Source organism: Leptodactylus fuscus, chromosome 11 (genome assembly GCF_031893055.1).
Source record: "Leptodactylus fuscus isolate aLepFus1 chromosome 11, aLepFus1.hap2, whole genome shotgun sequence".
In the NCBI taxonomy this organism is placed as follows: Eukaryota; Metazoa; Chordata; class Amphibia; order Anura; family Leptodactylidae; genus Leptodactylus; species Leptodactylus fuscus.
The window spans coordinates 14,197,982-14,216,324 of NC_134275.1; the positions used below are offsets into that span (position 1 = coordinate 14,197,982).

At 44.6% G+C, this 18,343-nt stretch overlaps 1 protein-coding gene across 5 annotated transcripts in view; it reads right to left on the reverse strand.

Moving 5' to 3' along the window:
* DLG3 (discs large MAGUK scaffold protein 3) overlaps positions 1–18,343 on the reverse strand; it is a 126,464-nt gene that overhangs the window by 46,728 nt on the left and 61,393 nt on the right. For all 5 annotated transcript variants that reach the window (XM_075259834.1, XM_075259833.1, XM_075259836.1 and 2 more), the window contains 3 exons: positions 14,822–14,875; positions 2,922–2,972; positions 2,255–2,379 (listed from right to left, as the gene is read on the reverse strand). In XM_075259834.1, coding sequence (XP_075115935.1) covers positions 2,255–2,379; positions 2,922–2,972; positions 14,822–14,875 — 230 coding nt within the window. The remainder of the gene's footprint in view (positions 1–2,254; positions 2,380–2,921; positions 2,973–14,821; positions 14,876–18,343) is intronic.

Here is an 18,343-nt window from a genome sequence, read left to right on the forward strand (position 1 = left end):
GAGATTGCTTGAGCAGTTTTTAGAGGTGTCAACAGATAGAGACTGGTGTAGGACCCAGGAAACCCTGGAATGGGAGCAGTGGGTCACTATCTAGCAAAACTACATGAAGGTGGTTATATGTAGGAAATATTAAGCTGTATTTTTGTAAATAGAGGGATGTACATTAGTGGATGAAGGCCACATATTGTCTCCATTCTGCTTCGGTGTTTTTGAAAGCACAAGTTGATGACAATGGATGTTCTATAGAAATTTTGCTTTGGTCAATTGTTTTTACAAGTGTTTTGTGTTTTAATACATTTTTTAAGAAAAAAAACATAATTTGTGTTGGTCACACGAGGCGGACATTGCTGTTTTAGGACCCCATTGAGACAAATGTAATCCTCAGCTCATCATTGCTTTTTGCTATGTATCTCTCTGCATTTTTTCTGGAGGGAAAACGATTGCATTTCCGCAGCTAAATTTGGTTTTTCTGCAGCTGTATAAATGTAAAAAATTATACATAGTTTCTAAAACAGAACATGTCTAGAGATGAGCGAGTACTGTTCGGATCAGCCGATCCGAACAGCACGCACGCATTGAAATGAATGGAAGCACCTGGTACTTCTGCTTTGACGCCGGCCGGCCGCTTAACCCCCCGCGTACCGGCTACGTCCATTCATTTCAATGCGTGCGTGCTGTTTGGATCGGCTGATCCGAACAGTACTCGCTCATCTCTAAACATGTCCTTATGCGCAAACACCCCATAAAATAATGCAAGGAGTAGTTGTTGGAATGGAACTTTCTATATGTGGATGTAATGTTGATACAAGTAAGTAATTACATTATAAGAGGAAATGGAGAAGTTTATTGGGGAAAACTGTACAACTGAAAGGAGGCTCTAGTACCCTGTTTGGGCACAAGTTGAGATACGGCTGGGCATGACAGCATTCTCCACACGGTATTCTGCAGCACATTTGCCCATGGAAGTTGCCACTGGGCTTGTAGACCCTACACACTTGGAGGTTGCAGAAGTTCTTGTCCCATCTGGTCCCATAAATGGTCAATTGTCAAAAAATCTGACAACTGGGCAGGCCAAGGAAGTGTTGCCATCTTGCACAGACATTCCTGGGAAACCCTACCTGTGTGGGGGAGAGCATTATCCTGCTGAAAATTGCCAGTTGGAAGTCCTGCCATGAGAGACAAGACATGTGGCCATAGGATGTCCTGCACATATCACTACTATGTCATATACAATGGCTCCCCAGATCTCATCATCCCAGTAGTTGGGGCAGTGCGTCACCCCACAGCAAAGGAAGGATTGCACTGCTCACCGCAAGGTCTCCATATTGAAATTTGACTGTTGTCAGATTCCAAACAGAACCTGGATGATGGGATTCCAATCCAAAACTACTCAGGTGTCTCACTCATGACAGCACTGCGAATGGAAACTGAGGGTGATGCTGGTGCTTGTTGGCGAATGAAACAATTCTCACTCCTAGTGGTTTGTCTGGGCCTGCGAAGTCTGTTCACAGGGTTATACCTCATATTACCACAGCTTCCCAATCTCCTAACACCTAGTTCAGAATGGCGGACAATTTGTCAAGTCTCTCCGTTGGGCAAAATGTCATAGAGGAAAGTCTAGCCGTCAGTGTTCTGTCACCAAGAAGTACACTACCCAAATCTAGCCTCTGAGAACCTTTTTGCAACACAAGGGGGAAGGGAAGCACTTTTACGCCCTCTTGTGGCAGATCCCAGTGTCTAACCAGACCACACCTGTACTCCCTGAGATACAAGTGTATGCAGAGTTTTGCAGCAATCCAACATTTCCAACCGGGCATGCCAGATAGCAGGCATTAGCATAAGTGATAACCAAGGTAGTAGTCGAGAAATAAGCCCTGCCTATAGTTTAGGTGCAGGAGCTCAATAAAAATATCCAATTGGCTTGAGAATTGTGTAATTCATTAAGAAGTGGAGCCAACATACTGGTCATAGCAACCGTAGCAAGTCTTGACAATGAATTAGGGCGCCAGAATCTAAAAATCACTTGTACACCTTGGTCTAAAATTTTAGGAGACTTCTGAAACCTTGCAAATGATAATAATGGGGAAAAAAAAAGAAGAACACATTTTTTTTTTTTGTCCGGGGAAAAAAACCTGTGCCATAGCTTTACCATGTACATATACAGTATAATAATCTCATAGGCACAATGTCACATTGGTTATGTTTTGACCCGAATTTATCTATAAAATTGCTTAAATATGAATGATAATCTTACATTAGTCTCCCGTCCATCGCTGCCGCTCCTCCAGGGATGATCTTTGTGATGAATATTCCAGGATCGTCTGGTACATGCGGATTATCAATTCCACCAGCAATGCTGAACCCCAGCCCTGAATTTCCCTGTAAAACATAATAATAATGATATCAATTAACCAAAATTCAAGATGGCTAATGGGAATTATTTGTTTTCGTCTAGGGAGGGGTAGTTTAAGGGCTCATTCACACGGGGCGGATTTTGACGCCGAATCCATGTCAGAATCCGCCCCCTCACAATAGAGGCCTATGTAGACCGCTAGCCTCCTATTATCGGTGAGTGGTATGTTCCGGCTCACGGTAATAAGAAGCAAGCTGCCCGTTCTTCAGGCGGATTGCACGGCTGACTCAGCCCCGACGTCCGCCTCGCGGCAGCACACTCCGGACTAGGCCCATTCAACCAGAGCGGGAAGCCTTGACAGTCGGAAGCCGCGACAGGCGCATTTTGGTCCTATTCTGATGCCGCTTCCCGCATCAGAATCAGGACCAAAATACACGGTCCTGTGCCCAGGTGTGAATGAGGCCTAAGGATTCGAGAATTATTTTCTGGTACTGGATACAGGATTTTAAAAGTGGAGACGAGAGGACCTTAGAGGGAAAGTCTCGGCAGACATATGTGATAAACTTACCCTCTCCAATACAATCTCCTCATATTTATATAAAGCGTCGCTGCCGTTCACCTACAAAGAAAGACATGACATGTCAGACAATAGCGAAGCTTACCAACAAAAAGCAGCAGAGTCATAAGCCACAGGACATAGGATAACATTTAGGTTGGTGGGGCTCTGACTGCTTGGACTTCCACCTGTTTTGCTCCCCATTCTGAAAGGTCACCCCAGATCCATCCATTTTAATGGAACCGCCAGAGTCAGTGGAGTATTGTACTTTGCCTAGCTCTGGTGGTCCCACTGAAATGACTGGAGTAGGGGTGCGCCTGTCCAACCACCCCTCCGTGGGGGGGTTGTGTGGGGGTTCCAGAGATCAGAATCCCACTGACCCGCAGCTTATCCCCTATCCATAATAGGATTTCTAGGTTATTCCACCTGTACAGCAGCTGCCATGTGTCGGACGCTGACAGTGCCCCCGCCATTGCCAATAGAAGCGGCTGGGGAATAGTATTCTACCGTACAAGAGTATAAGGGGTGTGGGACCCCTAGTGTACCTCTCCTTTGACTCTGTTCAATGTCTTAATCTCTGAGCCTGTATGACTAGTATGTTATTAATCTCATTGTAGTAAGTGCCTTGCTGATTCACTTTCTGTACTGTGTAAGATGGCGGACCTTGTCTGCGTGCAGTGACTTGATACGGCATACCATGCGCCCACCTGTTGTATTCTGATTTCCTTGTGTTCTTGCTCTGTCTGTTTTGTTTGCATTGTAGGTGGTTTTGTCAATAATAAAACAAGTTTTTTTTTGTAACATAAAAAAGTGTAATTTTCCTTAAAATTGTGCAACACCTTCTCATGACACTATACGATATTAGGTCACATATACTGTACACACAGCTGTTCCTTGCTACCCTTTGTAGTAGGATTGACAGTCTAATGTTACTCCTGAGAGATCCCAGAAATGGCCAGCAGATGGAGCCAACAAGCTGAATATAGAATTGCAGGCTATAGACTCTGCTCCAATGAGGTTTTGTTCTGAATGACAGTGGTGTGCAGACAAAATCCACCAACAATACATCTGATTGAAGCTGATAAATAAAGAAAGGTATGCATGTGCATGGATGGGGTGGAGGGTAACAGGAAGAGGGTTTTTTTTTTCCCCCAAATGGAAACCCATACGTAGATGTGAACCGGGCCTAAAGTTCCAATAATCGTTGCCCAAATGAGCGCTGTCATAGACTTAATGCATATAAAAAAATGAGGATATAACTGATTTAATACCCTGTCAAACAGTTCTTGATTTGGGGTAACCCTGCAGGCGGTGAACTATGCTAGACCCCAGGAATCGGACCGAAACGGCCGTCCGTAGCTGAGAAACTGACTTGGTAAAAATCCCACATTATGCAGTAAAGGCTTCTGGGAAAGTCAGGCATGATGTTCAGGGTGCTTCCTATAGAGGGCAGCATAACAGAGGCACTGTCTCCCTATTTACATCTTGGGAGACAGATTTGCATATTCCTCCCACCTTCTGTTGATCACCAAGATAACTGTTAAACCATGTTCCTATAGAGCAGTTCCTTTTTTCCCAAAATATAGAGCATATGCAAAATAAGTAGTACACCTCTTTCCTTTGCACAGTGAATCCACCTCTTTGAGAAGGCCGCCTCCTTATCCAGGCCACATTTTTCATGATAGACTTTTAGCCCTCTTCTTTGCAAAGGCCACCCCTTTAGAAGATCTTTTTAAGGCAATTTTGGTGATCTCAAAAAGGTTTCACTGAACTTTCCTCCCTCTATCCTGGGTATACAGAACCGCAGAATCCACAATGAAATTCTCAATGTACAGGAAAATGTATGTTTATGACGTGCACAAACACTGTAATGCTCAGGGCTCGTTCACATCTGCGCCCGGTCTCCGTTCTGCAGGTTTCTGTTTCCAGCACAAAACAGGGGCAGGAGACGAAAACTTGCCGGCATCTTTCAAACCCGTTCATTTGAATGGGTTTGAAAAGTGTCCGCCCATGAGCGCCGGTGAGCGTTTTGTGCCCTCCGTGGCGAATCCGTTTTTTTTAACCGGACACAGAGTCGGACATGCAGTACTTTGTGTCCAGTTTAAAAAAAAAAACGTTTTGCCGCGGAGAGCATAAAACGCTCAAAGGCGCTCATGGCCGGACTCAGCATGACAGGTTTCCATCTTCTGCATGCATAAGATGGAAACTGAAACCTGAGACCCGAAGGCTGGTGTGAACCCAGTGTCAAGCCCCAGGCAGTGATTTGCTTCAAAAAAAACAATGCAGAAAAGACCGCAGCAGAAACACGTTTTTTTTCCACAGCGATTTTTGCAGAAAGTCTACATGGTTTTCCTCTGCGGACTTTCTGCCTCTATTAGGGTGCATTCACACTGAGTAAACGCTAGCTTATTCTGAACGTAAAACACGTTCAGAATAAGCGGCGTCTAAAGCAGCTCCATTCATTTCTATGGGAGCGGGGATACGAGCGCTCCCCATAGAAATGAATGGGCTGCTTCTTTCACTCCGTGCAGTCCCATTGAAGTGAATGGGGAGTGCCGGCGTGTACGCTCCGGCATGAGCAGAGCTTGCCGTATACGCCGGCACTCCCCATTCACTTCAATGGGACTGCACGGAGTGAAAGAAGCAGCCCATTCATTTCTATGGGGAGCGCTCGTATCCCCGCTCCCATAGAAATGAATGGAGCTGCTTTAGACGCCGCTTATTCTGAACGTGTTTTACGTTCAGAATAAGCTAGCGTTTACTCAGTGTGAATTCACCCTTATACCTATGCAGAAAATGCCAGTAGAGATGAAGGAACACTATTCGAAACAGCCGTTTCAAATAGCACGCTCCCATAGAAATGAATGGAAGCGGTCGGCATGCAAACGGCTGTTTCGAATAGTGTTCGCTCATCTCTAAATGCCAGCGTTCCCATAGGAATAAGTGACGTGCTGCGATTTACAAGATCACAAGCGCGTTTGAAATCGCATTATTTCTGCTGCAGATTTTTTTCTTCAATCCTATCCACTTTGCAGATACTGTAAAACTTAACTTTTTTTACCGTGAAATTTCTGCTGCGGCCAAATCTCTGCATTTTCACAACCTGGGGTCTCAACCTAAAACTCGAAATCTGCAGCATGCCCTTTCTTTTTCAGATTTTTGAGGGACATTACTTATGTAATTCTGCAGAAAGCGTTATTTTTTTCAGTAAACCCCCCCCCCCCCCAAAAAAAAAAACAAAAAAACCCAGAAAGCAGATGGGAAAAAAGGAACCTTCCATATATTTTTTAACATTAAAAGCAATGAGGTCAGAAACAGAGAAAATCTTCGATTTGGTAACATCAGTCAGGAAAAGTCCTGATATCTGTTGTTCTTATCCCCTGATGGATCAAAACAATGGACAATATACGAGCAGGTTGACCGTAACCTTAGTATTAACCCTTCGATCAACTTCACATTTTGCACATATAAAGCTGCATGACAATATGTGCACTTCAGCCAAAGTCATAGCTCTAGAAGGCTTTTTAACCCATTGATTTCAAATGTGTTACTCACGCTAAACGGAACCCATTGAAGTCAGTGGGTTTCTGTTTTGCAGCGCTGATTCTGACACGAGTTTACGTGTCAGAATCTGCGCTGCGTTATATCGTGTGAATGCCCTAAGGCTGGGGTCACAGCAGCGTTGGCTCTCCGCTCGGGTATTTGATTCCCCTCTCCACTTGAATAAATGCAGAGAGGAAGGCACTGCGAGCAAGAAACCAGGTGGACCCCGTTATAGTCTATGGGCTCTGTAGGTTTCTGAAGGTAAGTGCTTTTTTTGTTTCAGAAGATTAGGATTCCGTTTGGGGGAATGAAAACTCTAACGTATATTCATAAAGTGCACACTACTAACCACAGTTGCTCATCTACTACCCACCAATTATTTTTTTTTACCTATGATTACAAATATCATGGCAAAAAATGGGGCAGAGTAGTGCAATATGATGATAGTGCATGCAATGATACTCTAAAGATGGCCTAAACCTGTAATATAAAGCTTTCATTCCCTTTAAAATAACAATTCTGGACTTCTACAATATACTGTGAGCAGGTGAAAGGCAAAGTGCTGGAGTCCTTCTATATCAGCCCCATATTCCTGACCTATGTGTGGTCCAGTGCGAATCTGGAATAGGTTTCAGCCCAGGCGTGGGTCATAGGCTCATACTGAGCCATATAAGGCAGAAGATCCTGCACGTCAGGGCAGATCCTGGGAGGAGAGGAAGTGGTTGGGTCTGTTCCGACATGGAAAGCCTTGTGATACAGTATGGTGGGTTTTTTTTGGTTGATTCCTGTGGTGGGTAAGCCTCAAGTACAGTTAGTATTTTCTATTTAGTTAGCGCTCAGACGAGCAGGATTTTGTTTCCATATATTTATTAACATTAAAATCAATGAGAGCGGAAACAAAGAGAAAATCTTCCATTTGCTTACATCAGTCAGGATAAATTATGTCTATTGTTTAGTTAGTGCTCAGACGTGCAGGATTTTGATGTTATTTTGCCTAGAGTTAAGGCTGCATTTTATTTTGCTCATTTTTTTCCCCTATGAGTATGTCTTTGGGGTGTGGGAGGAAACTCACACAAACACAGGGAGAACATACTAACTCCTTGCAGATGTTGTCCTTGGCAGGATTTGAACCCAGGACTCCAGTGCTGTAAGGCTGCAGGGCTACATTTTGCTCATTTTTGTGCCTAACGTAAAGGTTCATTTATTTTGCTGTTTTTCTTAAATAAACCGCTTTTTTTGCAAGATTTATGTCCCTGTCTCTGACTGGTTGGGTCCACACCGCTTCTTCTACCAAGCTACCATCTCCACAATACATACAGAGAAAATAAATGTACAAACAAAACCATCCAGAAGCCTTTTTGATGGGCAGCAGTTATATACAGTACAACCTATAGACTCAAGAGCGTGCTTCACTGTATGGTAGGGTGTTCTGAGAGGTGAACGGAGAGACAAAACAGGATTATTATTCAGTGTCAAAGAGCTAGTGCTCCTGGATGGCAGATGGCAATGTTCTTCAGTTAGCACACACAGAATACCAAATGAGAAGCTTTTTCAGAGTAAGTATGCCAATAATGGAAGTTTTTATCAAACGCTTGATGATACTAAGTAGGATTGCTCAGTAGATACACAGGAGCAAGGTCATTGAGGCAAAGCTGCTAGACTTACAGATTTTTCAGCTCTTGGACTTTTATGTATCTCTTATTTGTAATGAAATATTATAATACAAAGAAGGGGTATGACCTTTCCTTAAAGGGTTATTCCCATCTCAGTAAATCACTGCCAAAATGGAAATAAATGTTCCCTGTCCAGACCCTTAAAGGGATCCTATCATTCAGATTACATTTTTTCTAAGTACCACGTTGGAATAGCCTTAAGAAAGGCTATTAGTCTCCTGCCTTTCGTCGTCTTCTCCGCGCCGCTGTTCGCCTACAATCCCGATTTCTCTCGGTATGCAAATTGTCGCTCTTGTAGCACTGGGGGCAGGCCCCAGCGCTCAGACAGTACTGGATGGCCTCTTCATTCTCTTCTTCCGGCGGTGTCTTCTTACTTCTAGGCCTCGGGCAGAGCAGACTGCACATGCCCACTGGACCCGAGAAAATGGTCGCTTACAATACTATGCAAGCGGCCATTTTCTTGTGGCCTATTGGCATGCACAGTCTGCTCTGCCCAAGGCCGGAGGCCTTAGAAGTTACAAGCCACCGTCAGAATTAGAGGCTGAAGATGACGCTGCTGAAGAAGAGGAGGCGGCGCTGGAGAGTTCTCTCGCAGCATTGGGGCCACCCCCAGTGCTGACTGAGTGCTGGGGCCCACCCCCAGTGCTGTGAGAGAGCTAATTTACATACCGACAAGAACCAGGATTGTAGGCATACAGCGGCACGGAGAAGACAACGAAAGGTAGGAGAAGAATAGCCTTTCTTAAGGCTATTCCGACATGGTACTTAGAAAAAATACCATCTGAATGATAGGATCCCTTTAAGTGCCACTCTACACTGTTCCCATAACTCCCATAGAGATGAATGGAAGCTACGGAAACAGTGCATCAAAGAGGAGCTACTCTGTTTCCATAGATTCACAGTTATTGAAATGGCAAAGCTAAAAAGGTTACATTTTTTTTAAGAACTAAGATGCTCATGTGCAAGGACCCTTACAAAGAGGTACAGTAAAATTTGGGTTGACAGATTTGAGAATAGAATCTCTTTTACCAGCAGAAATGTGAAAACAGGAACAAAAAATGATGGGGAAAAGGGTTCACAAAAGTGCACGGCACAGATGGCACAAGGATGGTATCGGTGCAAGCAACAGATCCATACATTTCAATTACGGTAATAGTTACATAGTAGATGAGGTTGGATGAAGACATCAGTCCATCAAGTCCAACCTATAACCTGTCCACAGTTTTGCCTCCCACACGGACCCATGATAAAACATGGTTGTATGTATGAGGCTATAGGAATGGGTCAGAGTCCTAGTTCTTAGAACACAGGGAACAGAGAGTTGTGTTCATGTAACCTTATGTATATGTAACTGTTATAGTGTAAAACGCTGAGTTATGCTTCACCTGCCACTAGTTTGACACCTTCCAGATTTTTCTCTTTCACCAACTTTTTCCATGCCATTAAGTTTCCAACGTGAAGAGTTGATCCGTAACAATGACATATCTGAAACCTACACCTTCAGCGCATTAAAAGAGTGACTTATTTGTAGACGTGATGATCGTTCTATGTCACTTGTAAAAAAAAAAAATCTCCCACCTACACTCACCACATTGTGGGCTGAACTAAAATTCTGGAGAATGTTAACTTGGAATAAGTACTTATGACAGTTCTGAAATCTATCCTACATAAAGCCTTGGTAATGTCACAGATCTGTAGCAAAGTGATGACTCAGGCCATGAATCGTATGCATCTACTATTACACATTACAGATATACTCTACAGTGAGAAATAAAGGACCAAGCGTATGAGAGTTAGAACCAGCAAAATGTGGCATAGAGTCCCATAGCAAGGTTATACATCAATTTTGGCCTCGACTCCCATCTCACAACCAAAGATTGCTGGGTTACCTTGTAATCCTTCACTCATGTTAGTGAATGGAGTTGCACTGCGCCCCCAAGGTGCTGCAACCGTGATTTACAAGTCAAAAGAAAGTCTAGCAGTGTTTGACTTGGAGTAGCAACCACAGCACTGCCACGGTCCCCGGGCGACTCCATTCACTCACATGACTAAGGTAACCCGGCACTCTTTGGTCATGCGACAGGTTTGTGGCCACAGTTGCGGTATAGCCCTAGGGGTATTCTTGCCCCCAAAACATTTTTCATACTTTGATTGTGGGTGTCTGACAATCAGTTTCGGCAGCCCCAAGGCTCTGGCAGCTGCCGTTGTGGATGGGTAGCTCCTATTCAAGTAATGGGATCAATCTGCACACACTTCTGGCACCCAGAGACCACCGGAGCAGCTGATCTGTGTGGGGGCTAGGTGTTGCAATCAGTATAGCCATATGATCGCTTATGTAGTATAAGGCTGGTGGTATTTTTTATTTATTTTTTTTAATGGCACAATAGGGTTTACAGTATACAATGTATTGAAAATTCTTTCCCGGAAGGGTTGAGCCGATCTTGAGATTTCAGGATCGATTTTAAAATCCAATTTCCGATCATTTTCCAGCCGATCCCGATTGTGAAATTTGCTCGATTGCCAATCGAGATCAGATCTTCCCTGATCGCTCAACCCTATTTCCCAGTAATTATTTTTATATGGGTTTTTCTGCATTAAAGGGATCCTATCACTCAGACCCAATTTTTTCTAGGTACCACGTCAGAATAGCCTTAAGAAAGGCTATTCGTCTCCTACCTTTCGTCGTCTTCTCCACGCCGCCGTTCGCCTACAATCCCAGTTTCTCTTGGCATGTAAATGAGCTCTCTCGCAGCACTGGGGGTGGGCCCCAGCACTCAGACAGCACTGAGGGCGTCCCCATTACTGCGAGAGAACTCTCTCCAGCACCGCCTCCTCTTCTTCTTCAGCAGCGTCACCTTCAGCCTCTTCCGGCGGTGGCTTGTAACTTCTAAGGCCTCGGTTCTTGAGCAGAGCAGACCGTGCATGCCCACAGGCCACGAGAAAATGGCCGCGTACAATACTGTGCAAGCGGCCATTTTCTCGCTTTCCAAAAAGGGGGCGAGATTAGGGTGTGTTACAGGATTCATAATGTATATCTACACCAGCGGTGAGCTTGCACCTTGTCTCCCCAAGTTTTACGGGATAAGAAGTTGTTTAACTCCCAGTCACACCAAATACTGTAATGGACTTGAAATACGGTAACTCTATTTTTAATTTGCACAAACAGAACATCCAGATCCAGGAAAGTCGACTTTTATAGAACAGAAAGAGAGACCCAGAGGACATGTAACATCTACTTGTAAAAGGTTTCTCATTAACACAGACCAGATCTCATTAGATGATAGGAGTAAATGGGCACAAACTAATTACCCATAGAGTACTCCTTATTCCTATCTTCTAAGCACCGGTACGTTCTCTGCATCTATGGACTACTGGGTCAATTTGTACAATAAGAACACAACTACTTCCTATCTGAATGATGTCACCATCAAATAACTTCCCGGCAAACCAGCAATCACATTAACTATACAGTAAAGTAAGGTGAAGCCTCTGGTCGGTCTGAGACCTTATTCACACATAGGCACGTCCGTCTGCTGTCCCTGGTTGATCTGTTGTGAGCTTTTTTAATTTCCTTAACAGTATGTAAGTGGCCATTTTCTTGTGGCCTGTGGGCATGCACAGTAGGCTCTGCCCAAGGCCTAGAAGTTTGACCCCCAGTCCCGGAAGAAGACGTGTGAAGAGGCCGTACCTGAAGAAGATGGAGAGAGTTCTCTTGCAGCATTGCGGACGCCCCCAGTGCTGTGAGAGAACTCATTTGCATACCGATAAAAAATGGGATTTCTACTGAACAGCGGTGCGGAGAAGTCACATTAACAGAAGTCCTGACAGACTCCTGTGGTTATAAAATTGGTGGCCTCTTAACCATAGGCCATCCGTTTTTAAAAAGCTGGATAGTTCCAGTTCCTTGTTACTGATAGGTCATCATTAAGAGCATCAATTCTTCTAGGTACATCTGCACACAGTTTTTAAAAGGAGCATGGGAGCTTGTTCCCGCCATCTTGGCGAACCGAGCACAGATCTTCTGTGGATGTAGGCTTGTTCCAATCCTTCTGTTCTTCATGTCATCCCAGACAGATCGGAGGGTGTTCAGATGATGACCCTGTGGTCCATATTGCTTCCTCCAAAGTGTGGTCACACAAAATGTTTATGTGATGTAGATTTCTCCTTTGTTCATTCACATAATTTTGTTAAAAGACATAAATAACCTATTAGCCCTTTTATTTCTGAAAGCATTCTTACTCAGGGATTGAAAGCTGAGACCAGGAGGGGCAACGACACAGAGGAAGGTATAACGGCAAGATCTGCATCTGTACTGTGCATGTGTTCTGTACTTATGAAAGCACATGGACCCCATAGACCATAATGGGATCTGTGTATTTTCCATACGAGTCATGTCGAGAGGAACGTAGTTCGGACACTGCGTGGAAAACAAACAGACCCCATTATAATCTATGGGGTCCGTGTGCTTTCATAAACTCACTGCTTGTCAATGCATTCGGTATTCGGTTTGGGGGGGGTCCCCATGCGAACTCCCCGAACGGAATACCGAATGCAGATGTGAACCAGGCCTAATTCACTAGTGACCCCATGTACCTCTGAATAAAGCAATGGTGTCGCAGTCACATCACCTCTAAGGGACTGCTAAGGATAGCGGACTATAGCATGCACAACCGTCGCTCCATTCACATTGGGACACACGTGACCCCCATTCTCATAATTGTCTTTATGGGTAAGCCCCTTTTATTCCTTCAGATTCATTTTCTTCTTCGTGACTAGTGCAGTTTTTAGTTGCATATAAAATACAGGTCAGTAGGATAAAATTTGGTGACGAATGTTTCATAGATGCTTCGCTAAACTATTCTCATAGGGTTGCAGTCTAGTCTCCTGGCCTCCTTTCTCAGATTACAGTAATATGTTCCCCGGGATTTCCTACTTCCTCCCCTCATGTCCCAGTCAGTCAGTGACCCCCCCATTGCTACATCCCTTCTGCCTCCTGCGGGTTCCATTTTTAGGCTGAGGCCCCACAATGCAAAAACGCAGCATTTTTCAGTACATTATTCTGTGCATTTTTCAGCAATGTCAGTGATAACTTGTTCAGTTTTGTCCGCACCTCATAGAAAAAAAAAGCCACATTTTCAAAAACAGTATGTTAATTTTAGCTGCTGAATCACAGGCACCGTCCCTATATATTTAATACGGGAAGGAAAAAAAATGCCGCAAAAAATCAAAGAAAAATGCTGAAAAAAGAAATGTTTTTTTTTTCCCACAATATTCTTAGTTGCATTTCACCACATGCGGTCTTTGCCTTAAACTGTATATGTGATTCCAGCTTAAGGGGTCTGTCCATTTCATAGTTATTGATGACCTGTCATCATCATAAGAGCTCAGGTGCGGTGTGATACCCAGGGCCTCAGCTGATCAGCTGTTTTCCACTGAGCCACAAGCTTGAGTGACCTCTTCACTGTTAACTTTGCACGCAGAGTCTCATTTTTAAGCAGTCATGTAATATAATCACAACCTCATCCCATAGAAGTGAAAGGGACGAGGCTGTAAATATAATGTAAAACAGACAACATGTGATATAAACAGTGAAGAGGTCACGGTACTCATACAAGCACAATGGCCCCATCACACAGACCCCTACCGATCTCTATTTTTTTTTTACCTATTCTGAGGACAGTGTACTGGACAATCCCTTTAACTGTGACATGACTTTCTGTAAATGTACATTTAAGTCTTAATACACTTACCTGTTGCTCACAGCGCATCCCCCCCCCCACCATGTACGTTTCATCCAAATTAGAAGAGACCCCTTAGCAAAAGTAAGCATCCTTCCTAATTATTCTTGTGATACAACTCATGGAAAAATTGCCCCAATAATGCATTTAATTTGAATGGGTTTTTAAAGCAAACTACGGGTGTCTGTATGCGGCCTCTCCGCCTGGAAACCGTTTTTTTTTTTTTTTTTTAGGACGGACATACAGTCCTGCATGTCCGACTTTGTGTCCATGGAAAAAAAAAAAACCCTGACCACCGGCAAGCTGTCCCCTATCCAGTTTCTCCAGAGATTAGGACAGAATCCTAGAGGGCGGACGGGGCGCAGGTGTGAATGCCCCCTTAGCTTTGCTATGTATCCTGTATGGTAAAGCTTTCATTCATAAATAGACTACAGGTAGAAATTTCATGTTGGATATTATCAAAATAATATGTTTTATTTTGTAATATTTGTAAATTCTGCAACTCCCATTCTTTCCAGTGTAGTGCAGCAACGCATTTACAGTCTTATACCTATTGCAACTGGGGAACGCCATCTCCTTTATCTCAACATCCATGGGGGTGTGAACTGTCTGAGGCTAGGTGCACATTTGCACTGGGCTCTCTGTCGTTCAGGTGTGTTGGGAGAACCAGACGATGGTTACCCACAGATCTCAGACTATAAAGGGGTCCATCGGGTTTCCACTGTTTGTATTCCAAGACTGGTGGAGAGAAGAGTCCTCCGTGCAGGCCTTGTTTCTCTGCCGATTTCAGATGAGAACTTAGCTACACTGTGTTTAATGTTACCATTATGTCTCGTTGAATTTAACTCTATTGCTTAATAGTAAAAATTATTTAGTGCACCTTCCTTATAGCTAGATTTTAGATGGATAAAGAATTAGTTTGATTGCATAAAATTCTGCTGTCATTCATTTTACTCACCGAAGAGCCGGGGTCCAGACAGTCTGTGTTCACCAGCATAGGGGCAGCACCAGCCTGTAGATGACAGAGACAGGGTATTGGAAATCTGCCAGAAATACAGACGTGATGCCAATGACACAGGTAAGATTGTCACTTATCGTAAAAGACAGCCTACAATAAAATAAGGTTGGAGCAAATTATAGGGAGTAATATGACAAGTACTACTATAGGGCAGATCACATAGCACAAATAAAGATGTAGCACTGGATGCTAAATTTCAGATTTCAGGAAGTCATTGAGAATAGACTTGACAAGGGGAGGAGGAGCAGCGATAAAATGGGGAAGAGACGAGACAAAAATCTAAATTTCTATTTCTCAGCAGTAGACCACAATAAAACAATATTAGTGCTTGATATAATCTGTGTGAACGGCTCAACAATACCTGGTTTCAGCTTATAACTGAGGTTTGCGGTGACAGATTTCCTTTAAAGGGATTCTACCATTAAAACCTCTTTTTTTGTGGATAAGACGTCGGAATAGCCTTTAGAAAGGCTATTCGTCTCTTACCTTTAGATGTGATCTCCGCCGCCCCATTCTTTAGAAATACCGGTTTTTACCAGTATGTAAATTAGTTCTCTCACAGTGATGGGGGCGGGCCCCACTGCTGCTCGAGAACATGATCCTGCGACGCCTCCTTCTTCGGCTGGATCCTCCCCTTCTCTGTCGTCTTCCTTCTGCGTCACCTCTGACGCCTGCACAGTTGGCTCTGCCGGTGAGACACCAGCAGAGCCGAGTGCGAATGCCGGCCGGCGGCCATTTTTGGGAGGCCACTCTTGCATTGAACTACAAGAGCAAGAGCGGCCTCCCAAAAATGACCGCCGGCCGGCATGCGCACTTGGCTCTACTAGTGTCTCACTGGCAGAGCCAACTGCGCAGGCATCGGAGGTGACGCAGGAGGAAGACGACAGAGAAAGGGAGGATCCAGCCGAAGAAGGAGGCGTCGCAGGATCGTGTTTTCGAGCAGCAGTGGGGACGCCCCCATCACTGTGAGAGAACTAATTTGCATACTGGTAAAAACCGGTATTTCTAAAGAATGGGGCGGCGGAGATCACATCTAAAGGTAAGAGACGAATAGCCTTTCTAAAGGCTATTCCGACGTCTTATCCACAAAAAAAGAGGTTTTAATGGTAGAATCCCTGTAAAGGGAGTCTATCAGGACTATAATGCTTATTGCTTTAAGAGCAAACTGCAATTAGCTGAACTGATTGTCCTGCCGGCCGAGCAGGGAGTGATGTCACTTGTCCTATTTCACAGGTGTGGCTCTATGGAAACACTGTGTAAACAATGGAAAGAATAAGTTCACATAGCAGGAAAACAAAACAGCATTGCTGAAGCGATATATTTAGGAAAACTTTTCAATTTACGATAGCTACCAGTATAGATGGGATCCTTGAGTTGGGAATACCTCTTTAAGAAAAAGCAAAGTAAAGTGCAGCATATTCAAAAAATGGTTGAGACATAGTTACTTAAAGAGGACCTTTCACCATATCCGGGCACATGCAGTTTTATATACTGCTGGAAAGCTGACAGTGCGCTGAATTCAGTGCACTATCTGCTTTCCCGATCTGTGCCCGGTGTAAAGCGCTATCGGTCCCGGTACTGTAGGGATTTACAGTCAGAAGGGCGTTTCTGACACTTAGCCAGGGACACCCTTCTGCCCAGCAGCGCCTATCGCACTGTACTGCGGAGCGGGGAGGAACTCCCCCCCTCCCATCCTGATAATACTCGTCTATGGACAAGCTGTGTGAGCAGAGGGAGGGGTGTTCCTCCCCGCTCACACAGTACAGCATGATAGGCGCCGCGGGGCAGAAGGATGTTCCTGGCTAAGTGTAAGAAACGCCCTTCTGACACTAAAGCGCTACGGTCCCGGGACTGATAGCGCTTTACACCGGGCACAGATCGGGAAAGCCAATAGTGCGCTGAATTCAGCGCACTGTCAGCTTTCCAGCAGTATATAAAACTGCAAAAACCCAAAGAGATGGGCATAGGATATATGTACCCAATAATGCAGTGGTTCTCCAATAAACTCATGTCTAGTACCCGTACCCATATATATTTCCTGTTTCTGCAAACTACTATATACGTCCCAGGATTTTACCCTGGGAGTATGATGTCACTACAGCTCCTGAAAGCTGCACCAGCAGTTTTTTGAGCCAAAGCAAAGAATGGCTACAAAAAGGAAATATATAGGAAGTCTAAAACTGGAATGAATAATTTGACGCTAGGTCCACACTAGTGCTCGGGTCTCCATTCTCAGCTTTCCGTCTTCTGCATGCAGAAGACGGAAAGCTGACAGACCGGGTCCTGCCATGAGCGGCGGTGTGCGTTTTATGCTCTCTGCCGCGAAACAGTTTTTTTAAAACCGGACACAGAGTACTGCATGTCCGACTCTGTGTTCAATTTTAAAAAAACGGTTTCGCAGCGGAGAGCATAAAACGCTCACCGCCACTCACGGCCGGACAGCTTTCAAACCCATTCAAATGAATGGGTATAAAAGAGTCCTGCAGGTTTCCGTCTCCTGCCTCTGTTTTGTGCAGGAAACAGAAACCTGCAGAACGGAGACCGGGCGCAGATGTGAATGAGCCCTGACACGCAGTTGTGTCTTCTGATATCACGTATTCTGAAGCATTATGTAAGCAATCAAGATCACTTCTTCACAGAAATGCAGCTTTTTTGTTGCAGATTTTATTGGGGGTTTTTTGACCCAAAACCAGGAGTGAATTAAGCAAAAAGGTAAAAATATAAGTACTTCCTTTATATGACTTATAGAATATTAGAAACGTATAGAAGATAAATTGGTGGGAGCCCAATGATCAAGAGTACAGGAGAGTTTTGTCCCATGTTTTCAATGGAGCTGTGGTCAGGACAAGGTGCACATCACTCCATTTCAACGGGAGCACCGGAGGCCGTCCCTGAGGGTTTAAAGGTTATATTTTGCATTTAAAACAAAACTAGAAATCTGGTCAATCCACAGGAAGTACCGTATACACTCGAGTATAAGCAGAGTTTTTCAGCACAGTTTTTGTGCTGAAACAGTGCTCCTCGGCTTATACTAGAATCATTACAGTAATTTTGTGCTAGCAGGCCAGGAACGCAGACCCCGCCCCCCTACCGCTCCATCACACATGGCCACGTAAGCTCAGGCCCGCACCGGCGTGTGTCTGCTTCCCGGCGTGCTAGCAGAAGTACCGTAAGTACTTCTGCAGTTTGAAATGTACAGCATTGCCATGCTCCTGGCAAGTGTGGTCATGCCGCGGGCCCCGGAACCTACCCCGGTGTCTGTATGCCAGGTCTGGATGCCGGGTCTGTAAGTGTAATGGCGCCGCTCTGCAGAGCGGTCGCCATAGCAACCGGCACCTCCTCTGTAACGCTTACAGCGGTAATACCGAAGCTTAATCAGAGATCGCAGGCACGAGCTTCGGCATCTCCGCTGTAAGAGTTAACAACGGAGATGCCCTCAGGAAACAGAAACAGTGCCATGTC